Raw genomic sequence first — 11,928 nt, forward strand, 5'->3', positions numbered from 1 at the left:
TAGCATAAGTAGCATTTATAGGTGGACAATGGCACAACACGTGACCAGCGTGTTTGCGTGTCAACCAACATCATGAAATATTTAAGCGTCCGCAAGTTGGTTGAATCAATCCACAAAATCCCTACGGATTCTTTGTAAGAACAGAATGAGTATTGTCATATCCTTTGCATAGGACGGTCTCAGTCCTAATTTCCCTAAGGAACGGGCTTTGTAAAACGAGCGAGAGGCCTTAGAAGGAACCAATGAGGAGTTTGGTTAGGCCTAAGCGTCTGTAGCGCTATTAGAAGCAAAATATGTGACTACATCTCCCATCATGGCGTGGGAGCCATGGAAATTAGCATGTATGGCGTCATGGCCACAAGGAGGAACAACCATGGCGTTATGCCCATGGTTGGCGCCTTTTATGGCGTCATCTTGCTTCATTTTGCTCAAAAGAAATGATGTCCATGTGAAGTCTTTTGTAGACGGATCATCATATCATGACTAGGATGATCTATCCTGTCGTGACAAAGCCAATATGTGTCTAAATCCAAGAGATCTTCTCTCAAAACTTTATTGGATTTAATAGCTCGAATAGTGACATAGAATCCACTAGAGAGACACATAAACTTCTCTAAGATGCGTCTTTGTTCGCAATCATTAGAGGTAATGCAAAGGAACTCATTTCCGTTCTCTACATGCATTTTCGCATGGAATTCGTTGGCTATTCATAGGGTACGATTTGCCCTAAGAGCGTAGAGAGTTTCTGTGACAACAGTAATCAAGGTGCCATTTGGCAAGTGGAACTTGGGCTATTCCATGTCCTTGAATTAATACTGATGGTTTAGCCATCGTAGTCACAAAGTCATATGCTCAGAATCAAAATTGAGTCGTAATGAAAAGAACTCAAAATTTTATTCATAAGCCAACGAAATACATCATTGTTTCTATGATCAAAGAAAATCTAATCCAATAAAAAGGAATATGGCAATCGCCTACATCTCTTGGAAAATAAAAAGACTTAATCAAAATCGCCAGTTTCTGGGTCTTGATCCTTGTAGTCTTCCACCCTTAGATCTAGATCGCCATCTTGATCTTCTTGTGCCATGTAATTCGCTTCCCTTGCTTCACGATACGTCTTGTATGCGTTTGCAACATTCTGGGGTGCGGTACATGATTTGGCCCAATGTTTAGTTGATCCACATCGAAAACAAACATCATTATGGTCAAGCTCCCTTGATCGAGGCGCCATTGGGGCGCGATTTGGACGACCTATCCTCTTGGTGGCGTTACCACCATGGTCGGAGGCTCCGCCTCTCTCTCTCTTCACACGTTGACCTCCACGGTTCCGTGCACGCCTCTCTTGGCGATTTCCTTCCTCTTTAGGGCGAACATATGGACCAGAATGTCCAGAATTGTCCCTATCCTTAGGGTTTCGCTCCTTACGTCCTCCATTAGGGGCGCGACTATAGTTAGACTCCGGAATAGGCTTAGTTTCCACGGGTCTAGCATTATAGTTCTTCACAAGGATATTGTTGTGCTTTTCAGCTACGTTCATGGCGCCAATGAGCTCATGAAACCTTGTGATACGTCCTGCATTTACATCAATCCGATAATTCTTTGAAATCATCAGTGCAGAGACGGGGAAGGTAGAGAGAGTCTTCTCGATCAACATCGTATCAGTTATGGCTTGGCCACAAAACTCCATCAGAGACTTGATACGAAGAGCTTCCGAGTTATAATCAAGCACAGACTTGAAATCACAAAAGCGGAGGCTATGCCATCGCACTTCTAAATCAGGAAGCAGGGAGTCACGAACGTTGCCAAATCGCTGCTCAAGTTCTACCCATAGCTTTCTTGGGTCTTCCTCATTGAGGTATTCATTTTGGAGCGCGTCATTCATGTGCCTTGTCATGAGAATTATGGCTTTAGCTTGTTTTGCTTCGAAAGCAGTAGCTTGCTCAATGGAGAGCACGTTCTGACCAGGCTCTTGGATGGCTCCCAGAAGTCCATCAGCCTTAAGATGTTGGCGCACATCTCGGACCCACCTATGGTATCCTGCGCCAGTTGTTTCTAGTGGAACGAAGTTCAACTTGTTCAGGTTACTCATCCTGAAAAACAACACAAGATTAGGGTTAGTTTCGGAGCGAAAATGCTACCACAAAAAACTATTAAATCTCTGAGCGTAGTCGCTTCCAAGAAATTAGGAATTTTCTGAGCGTAGTCGCTTCTAAGAAAATACGATTCCAAGAGGGATTTTGGATTAGATCGAAACAACGATATATGTGGTCGATCGTTTTCTTCTCAACAAACTCTGAGTTTGGAGAACTCTACAAGCTCCAAGTTTGGAGTGAGCACGAACCCCCACAGTTCGGCTATTGGTCTCCCCTATGAAGAAGAAAGGGGGGTAGAAGAAGGGATGTTGGAAGTCCCCGAGAAAAGAAGAAGAAATAAATATAAAAAACTTCAAAAACGGGAACTTTTAGAAAAGTTTACCTTAAAAAGATGGCAGAAAAAAATGTCGCCGGAAAAGTTACTGTAGCTGCCGGAGTTACTGTAGCAGACCGGAAAAAGTCGCCGGAAGTTGGCTGGAAAAATCTCCGAAAAGTGGCCGGAAAAGTCGCCGGAAGTTGGCCGGAAAAGTCGCCGGAAAGTGGCCGGAAAAGTCGCCGGAAAGTGTTGACCGGTCGTTGACCGGGTGCTGACGTGGCAGGTCCGCGCGCTGACGTGGCAGGTTCAGTGCTGACGTGGCAGAAGGTTTGGCGGCTTGGCAGCTTGGGTTGGGGCCTGCTGCACGTGGGCTCAACCTGTGGGTTTGGGCCTGCAGCAGGTGGGCTGCACAGGTCCCTTTTTTTTTTTTTCTTTTTCTGCCGGTTCAGGTTAGGAGGATTCCGGTGGCCGGTTCGGTGGAATTTTGGCCGGTTCCGGTGATGAAAGTTCCGGTTCCGGGTTTCTGGGGTGGAGACTCTGCAGGTGGTCTAGTATGGCTGCAGGAGGTGGTGAGAAAAGCTTTGAACCGGGCAGGGAAACCTTTGCTTTTTCCGGTGGCCGGTTCGGTGGTTTTCCGGCCGGTTCTGGGGGTGAGGCAGCCGGTTCTGGACTCCTGGAGTTGGGATATTTAAGGTGGGCGGCGGTGGTTTCTGGGATTTGAAGGCTACGAATTTAGGATTTCAGGGTTAGAGCTTCGTGCTGATAACGTGTTGTAGAGAAACTGAATTGGAGAGAAATTTGCTGTGTGTTCTCATTGATAATAGGGGCCTCTTTATATAGAGGATTACAATGCATAGAATCTCAATCATACAAGGAAAGTAATTCTACATTGATTAGGATTCTAGATCCTTCTAATTAAATCCTATTACCACTAGGTCAAGTAACCTAGAGTTTGGGCTAAACACAAATTAGGTTTTCCTTGAACAAGGTCATAATTTTAATGAAGACATATTTTAATTATAACAAAAAACAATTACTACAATTAAAACGATATTACAATTACTACATTATTTATCAAGACATATTTTACTATAATGTATCAATAAGATTTATCAACAAATATAAAGGTCATAATTTTAATAAAAAAGTATCTATCCTGTTTTACAATAAAAATCAATTAGTACAAATATAAACATCGTTGTAATTACATCATTATTTATCAACTAATTATCTTAATTGTAACGAAAAACAATTACTACAATTAAAACGATATTATAATTATTACATTATTTATCATGTAATATTTTAATTTAATGTATCAACAAATTAAATGATTTATCAAAAAATACATACCTCATCAACCACATTCGAACCGCTCTTATACCAATTTTTCGCTTGCCTTAATGCACAATGCCACTCATAGAGTTCAACCTTCAAAATTTTCCACCTTCCTTGCAAAGAGGAAGCTGATCGGCTCCGGGGCCAATTTGCGAAAAAAAGTGTCGCCTCACACGCATCCATAAGTCGTTTTTTTTTCTGATTTGTGCCCACAGCCGGATCTTGGCCAACAATTTTCCAAGACTTGCACAATTGAACATCTTCCTCAACCGTCCATCTCCTTTTATCTCGGATATTATCATCTTCAGTTTGATCTCCCTCTTGTCCGGCCATTGGACGTGTGTTTCCCCTTTCTTCAGCCATATTGGATATAAATAAATTTGGAAGATGAGAGCTATATGAAGAGGAGGAAGCACAAAATTGGGTTACTATGAAAGATAAATTTTTTGGTGTGAGTTGTAAAATAAATGGTAGGTATTTATAGAGAAATGTTTAGAATTTTTAAAATTTTTTTAGTTACCGTTTATTAACGTTACAAACATATATATATATATATATATATATATATATATATATAGATACACATGTTAATTGTAAGCCGTAGGATTGCCCATTTAATTGAAATGAAGGGCTGAGATTAATTGACCATTAGGCCCAGATTTCAAACATATATATACATGTTAATTGTAAGCCGTAGGATTGCCCATTTAATTGAAATGAAGGGCTGGGATTAATTGACCGTTAGGCCCAGATTTCAAATAGGACCAACGGCTACCTTCCACGTGGCATGCCAGCTCCCTCTCTCTGTCGCTACGCGACAAGCGACTGGCTTCACCTTCTATGGGTTACGGCGCCACGCGTCGGCTTGTTGTCCTCCACTTCCCTCCCTCGGCGCGTCGTTGGTTGCTGAGAAGTGCTAACGTCAGCCACGTGAAGGGCTTGGCTTGTGTGGCATGTGAGCTTGGCCGGTCATCAAAATAGTCATGGAGATGACTATTTCCTTGGCTGTAGTCATGAAGGGCTGGGTTTTGCCCGGTCAAACTTCTTCCGCTGCAAACTGATTTCTCCCTCAGTCGGTCACCACATCAGCAATAACTTGACTATGACCAGTCAAGTTCACACCGCTGAACTTGCTCTAAAGTGTTCCCTCAACAAAAGGAAACAACATATAGAAAAAACTAACTTTTTAGAAGCCCAACTAGCTCAAAGAAGAGTCAAAACGCTAGACCCAACTGCTGGCCCAATCAAGTACCACCTCCACCTCGCTGTGCTGAAAACAACGCAAGCGCACTGCAAGCAACCATCGCTGTAGTTGTACAGCGGCCCGCCCCACTTTAAGGAACACTGCCATCACCACGCTGCAATCTTTATTTTAGATTCATTTTCATATATTGGTTAGTTAAAAATAATAATTTCAATTATATTGAAAAATCTCGAAGATGGTAGATTTACTTTGGCTTGAGCTCTTGAATTCTCAAGACATGCCCTAGAGGTGGGCACCATGATAACTCTGAGGGTGCGTGTCTGTCCAAAGAAGAAAACGATCGTTGAGGATTGAAGAAGCGGTTTTGGAAACACCACAGGTTGGTTTCAGCCGAAAAGTTGCGGGTGGGACGGTTTGCAGGTGCTTGGCAGGGAATGCGCATGAAGTGCACATTAGCCATTAGTCCCCTGATTTGGCTTTAGAAAAGTCTTAGCCGCTGCTTCATCTAGAATCTTAGATAACATTGGAATTTTCTGACCAAAAATAATAATAATAATAATAATAACATTGGAATTTCTCAACTTTTTGGCGCGTAAATCTCTCATCTCATACCAAAAACAAAATTAGTGAAGAAGTCTGTGGGAACCATGGAGTGATGAAGAAGAAAAGACTGAAAAGCGAGTCTATTCTCAAATATCCATGTATTGGAGCTTTTCTTTCAGAACGATTTGCGGAGATTCTTCGACAACTTATCTGCAGAAGGGTAGCCTCAGCCTCACTGATCTAATCACCTTTAATCTTTTATCTTTTCAGAGCAAAAGGCCAAATATATTTCAATTCCGTTCGTCCAAAACGACCTTTGCACTATTATCCCCTGGCCGTCTCATACGCCTTTTTGCTTTTCCCTGAAGTGCTTTTGGAATTTACAGAAGAAACAAAGTACTAGCACATTGCTTTTAAGGAGCAGTAACCATAATTTATGTTTAAGAATCAAACCCAATTACTTGATTCTGTCACAAATGGATTCCAAATACCCTACCGGCTTTATCTTTGGATCTCCTTTTACCCTCTTTCTGTGGCCCTCCTGTGGCCTTCCTTATGCAATATGGGTCTGCACACTTGGAAGAAAGAATAAGAATAAAGATGAACATCCAAAGAATAAGAACAAATATTTTGGCCAATTTGCCTATTATTTTAGGAAGCAGATGTATTTTAATCATGGGGCATCAACGATACTTCTATATTGTTTCCCTTTGATCGCACCATTACATTAATCTATTTCTTCTATGAAGAAAAGAGAACAGTTTTTTCATTCATAAGTATGTTGAGTTGTCGGGCGCGGAGCTGAGCCTCCTAGTTAGGCTCGGTTCCAAACCCCTCTAAAAAAAAACAAAAAATGTATGTTGAGTTGGTAAACCCATTACATGAGTTGGCTCGAACTAAAAAAGTTACTACATGATAATACACATTGAACACAACAAATTCTTACATCATTTCTTAACTGCTTGCTTCTTTCTGAATCCAAAAGTGGAGTAAGAGCCCAATACAATAGTCTCAAGAAGGACGACTAGAGCTCTGATTATGTGTGATATTTTTCATCTCAACCATCGCACTCTTTAGAAGTAAGTCTTCAATCAGGCAATCGGATCATTAGATCTATCTGACACGGGCTTCAAACTATGTCACGTGTACAACTTTAATGACAAAAAGGATATTTCAGTTTCTTTCATGAGAAACTAGGAGTAGTTATAACTTATACGAGACTAAGTTTCTGAAGTTCAATTGGTGGGTCCGAAGCTTCATCGAAGACTTGATCCAACTTTTTTTTTTTTAATAAACTTGACTTCATCCGACTTTAGAGTCCTTGAGGCCACAAAACTAGTTACCACTCGAGAAAAACTAGTTCTCTTGAGAGTAGGCTTGCATTACACGGCTGACCCATTGTGCCAATTGTTCGAGCTTGCCTAATGAGGTCCAGAAGAAAGCAGTGTTCGGCTTTAGGTTTGGGCATAGTTGTCCCAATTGGGATTTGGGGTCGTCTACCCTAGTTGCATGGGCGAAACCCTAGTCACAGTCCCTATATCAGCAACCTCATCTGCAAATTCTTAGAACACCATGATACCTTACTATACGATACTATTTCTATATTACGTTTAGTCTTTCAGACGGTAACCTGCGAGCTGTCTTATAGTTTATTCAAAATTCATAAATATAATAAGCAAATTAGACTAGTGATCAAAACAATATTTGCCGTCTAGGAAGGAAAATAAAGACATAGTCGTAAATACTCAAAATTCAACAACTTTCTACATCATGAGTCAAAGTTTACCATTCTTCTCCTCTCCTCCCCAAGATCATTTGATCAGAAAAAACAAAAATGATAGCATGTGCTTTCAAGCTAGAATATAGTAAGGTAGGGTTCAATCAATGGCCTGCATCGCAAGGCATAGCTTAGTAAAAGGATTAGTTAACTAATAACTCTGCTTTTGAATTTCAACATTGCATCTGCTTCGTGCACGCATAACTACTAGTGCACACTGCACACCTCCAATACTCCCAATTCTTTAATTTTTGAAAATATTTGACCAATTTGTGAGTGACATGAAAAATCACTAGTGCCTGAAAATTAGCGCAAGCAAAAATAATAACAACAACTTAGCACATGCATAGACTGCTCCGATGGAAGTGATTTTTCCTGTCTCCATGTGAATTTTACTATAAAAATGAGCAACATTTTGCTTTCACATTAGTCTCAGTGACAGTGCTATGAAATTTGGGAGAATATTCCTCCTGTAGCTACTATTTAATTGGGAAGAGATTATTTTTCTAACAATATAGATTATGAAATGAAGCAATGATGAACTGTTTTTATTCAAGCACTCGTTGAGAGTGTCAACTATGGCTAAACCTATAGTATATGGTTTAGTATACAAATCAACCAAGTTCTGCTTGACATTTGGTATCGTCCTGATTTTTAAATCATAAAGATAATTCAGATGAAACTAGAGGGCATGTCTTTCACTGTATTTGTATAGTTATTTAAGAGAACTTAACAATGTGCACAAAAACATATTCAAATTATTGATATATTCAGACCAAAGTGTTGTCATTGAAATTAAAACTTTATCCTTCATCAAGTTGGTGATGTTAGTGTAGGATATTCCAATGTTAGTATTCAAATTAGGAGATCTTGATGATATTTTCAACTAAATAGCTTGGATAAATTGAAAACCTACAAACATAGAGTTGTTTGAAGCACATAAGGTTTCTTATTTGCTCGGGTAAACGTAGTTGTTGGTTTTTCCTAACTTCATAAGTTAGCACTTGTTTGGCATCGATGAATCCATAGATGAAGAAGCTCCCTCATACAACTAGTTTTACCTGTAAACTTAATTTTAGTCTTTTTGAAGCAATTATCAAACATTACTGTATCGTTCTTACAAAGTATTTAAGTCTCACCAAAAGTATGCCGCGAGATTTCAAGACTCGTGGCTTTAGATCTGCAAGTGTTGACGCAGGCACTTCTTCATAACGAATCCATCAGCTACTGAAAAGAAAACAAAATTTAAATCGCGTCGTCTTGAAACACATTTAGCAGTTGCAGAAGCCTCTGCTAAGTGACTTAGAGATGAAGAGTGTCTGGGATAAAGTATCTGTAATCCCATACCAGATTACTTGGGATTCGAAAGTCAAAGAAATCAATCAATCATTTTGCGTAGTGGACGTATTGGAGTATTACCTACACATGCCTAAATGATTATTGCTTGTATGGGAATCCAATGAATCATTTTTACTCGAATGAACAAGAAAGGGTACCCCCGTTACTTGGATTGGTAAAAGAGGAGAAAGGTTGGCAACCCTCGTCCAGGAGAGGAAGAAACCCTAAATTACCTTGTTAACATCTTAAGGTTAAAGGGTACCACTGATTTAGTAGTAGTTTCATCTACCAGCGTGTAATTGCTTCAATATCCGAGTCATCCCGCCGCATACGCTGATTGATTATGGATGCCACACTCCACACTCATGGTGAATGATTATGAATCGTGATCCTAATCATTCTTAGCACACAGGTTATCGATCACCCGATTCACTTTTAATTGAGTTTATCTTTTAATCTTTCGGCTCCCATTACTCTTACGTTGAACTATAATCTTTTCAACGTGAAACCAGAAGGATAATGATGGAGTTACCAACCACCAAAGTAAGGTGGTCCGTGACTTGTACAACTTGAGAAATCAGAACAGTAGTCTCCCCAATCTTTCCCAGATTCCCCAGAGCTAAATGTCAGAAAATCTAAATCAAAAATGGGCCCATCAGATGTATGAATGACAACGTCTTGACTCGGCATCACATGTTCATTAATATCATCCGGAGTTCTGTACTACTCCAACCTCAACCACAAGGGTACAAACACATCGATCATCAACATTATCTCCGAATATGAATCAAAGAAAGAAAGAAATAGACTACTTGATAATATAACAATAAAATTACTTCAATTCAATACACATATAAACAACTAAAGAGTACATACTGGAATAGAAGAAGATTACATAAAAAGAAGTTCAATCACTCAAGGTCTCGCAAGAAAAAAACTAGCTGACCATGATGACGATGATTTACATCATAATATTAACATAAACCCGAAATGATCCACTAAACCCTAATCTTCCAATACTAGATTAGGCCCTGCAACTGCCAAAAACTTGATTGCAGTAGCCCCCTAATTACTTAGTGAACTTAGACTCTTGACTCTTGACTCTTGTTTGAACAAACTAAAGCATAACACAGTTACAATTACACATAACCCACATGGTTTAATTCGAATTTTGATTCAAGATCGAAGCCCAATCAATCTCCGATGGATACTTCTCCAACATGTAACTCTCCGTTCCGCAGTTCTCCCAGGGAGATGAGGACTCTGAGTAGTCGGCAAAGGTCAGATCCGATAGAGGAGAAGACCCTGCAGACCCATCACTATCCGTCATCACCGGCGACAAGGAGGAGCTCTCCATCTTCACCGTCAAAGCCTCCGGTTCCGGTTCCGGCACCGGTGTTGACTTCGGCTTCTGCTGCGAGCGGGCGGCCGATGATTTCTTGGCCGCACCCGCCTGCTTCCCTGCCTTTCCCTGTTTCTGCGACTCAGCCAACCCTTCGCAAATGGCCTGAAGCTTCGCGTCAACAGAGGAATGCAGAGGCTTGTACTCGCCGAACTCGCCACCAACAACTGAGCCGGTGTGCTTCAAATGAGGGAAATTGAGGCGGGCAAAGTCGCCACGGAGCTTGTAAGCTGCTTTGTCATAAGCCAAGGCTGCTTCTTCAGCTGTGTCGAAGGTGCCAAGCCAGAGGCGGGTTCGGTTCTTGGGTAGCCGGATCTCGGCGACCCATTTCCCCCAATGCCTCTGCCTCACTCCCCGGTAAAGCTTAGTGGGCTTGGGCGGCGAACCAGATTGCTTCATGGGAACAGGTTTGGGACTGAGAAAACTGAGCGTGTGGGATGGTGATGACTGTTGCTGATAGTTTTGCTGCCATGCCATCATCTGGGGTTGATTCTGGAGCTGGATCTCGGCCTGGATCTGGTGGATCTGGGAAGGGGTAAGGTGGTTCAGCCCAATCGAACCTTGCTGCTCGAAACCCAAGGAAAAGGTTGAGCCACCGTCTTGGTACAAATTGGGCTGCGGGGTAGGGATTGAAGGGGAGAAAGACAGGTAGTTGTAGGAAGAAGAAGGAGAAGGAGTAGAAGAAAGGAAAGGGGTTGAAGAAGAAGAATAAGAAGAAGATGGGGTTGGGATAGAAGGGTTGAAATCAAAAGAAGAAGGAGAATAAGAAGAACAAGGCGGCGGTGGAGACGCACTTTTCATAAAAGGTTCAAGTGCTTCCATGAGCTCACCCGTAAAAGGATCCGAAGATGACTGAAGAGGTCTGCTACTGTAGATATCCATAGCTGCCATGCCTTCAAAATCAAATTCAAAGATAACAATAGAAACAAATCTGCTACTCAAAAGTAAGAAAAACTAAAAATAAAAATAAAAAAACCGAACCTGGTTCTTCGATAAAATTAAAGAACAGGCACGCAAAATAAAAAGGAGATCGAAAGAGATTTCAAATAATCAACCTCTTGTTGCTCCTGGGAGGAGGGATCAAAAACAACCCTCGAAACGAAAAATGAAAAATATTAAAAATTTAAAAAAACAAAAGCTGGATCTCGATTCTGAAAACACCTGTGGCTTCCGGAGAAATCAATCTTTTCCAAGTTTGAGAAAACAAACCCAAAAACCATTAACCTTTTAGAAACACAGATGATTAACAGAAAGGGATTCAGAGAAGCGGGGAAAATTACAGAGGGGGGAAGGATTTCAAACACAAGCAAGAACTACACAAATCTGATCTGAAACTCTCTCACTGATTTTCACTCCTGTTTGGTTTTTTTTTGTTTTTGTTTTTTTGGTTTCACTCGGCCTCACTTTGTTTCGCTCTGACTGGCAAAGCTCGCCCTCGCCGTCTATATAAAGGCCCCGAGCGCCTTAATCACCTCCCGATAATTACAATGCTAATCATGATTATCTCACTCAAAGCCCCACTTGTGTTTTTTTATTTAATTATTGCGTCGCTCTCGGGTCTCCCGGTTCTGTTCCTGACGTATGGATTGTCCATCGAATGAGATTAAGCCAATCAGGGTGTGCCACGTACCATACCAAGGTTCGGTGATGGACACCTGTCATGTTGGTGACGGGCAGCTGTCGGTGGGGTTATAGTTAGTCGCACCTTCAATTTGTTGCCTAGTTTGTTGACCATATTTTGTGGCGTTCACACTTCACACTTTCTCAATCTGGTTGGGTTCATTTAATGCTCACTATTCAAGATTTGTACTTAAAACTATTATATATATTCAAAAAAAATTGATAAGATATACTTAAAATATTAGGGCAACACTATTGAACCTTTTTTTTTTTTTTGGTAATATCGACACTATGGAA

At 40.9% G+C, this 11,928-nt stretch overlaps 1 protein-coding gene across 1 annotated transcript; it reads right to left on the reverse strand.

The window, feature by feature from the left end:
- Positions 1-9,428: 9,428 nt before the first annotated feature.
- LOC112176804 (ethylene-responsive transcription factor RAP2-4) lies at positions 9,429-11,434 on the reverse strand. The gene has a single exon (XM_024314890.2). The coding sequence runs from the start codon at positions 10,900-10,902 to the stop codon at positions 9,769-9,771; it is 1,134 nt and encodes a 377-aa protein (XP_024170658.1). The 5' UTR covers positions 10,903-11,434; the 3' UTR covers positions 9,429-9,768.
- Positions 11,435-11,928: the final 494 nt, after the last annotated feature.

The sequence above is a fragment of the Rosa chinensis genome, chromosome 7 (assembly GCF_002994745.2).
Source record: "Rosa chinensis cultivar Old Blush chromosome 7, RchiOBHm-V2, whole genome shotgun sequence".
NCBI classification, from domain to species: Eukaryota; Viridiplantae; Streptophyta; class Magnoliopsida; order Rosales; family Rosaceae; genus Rosa; species Rosa chinensis.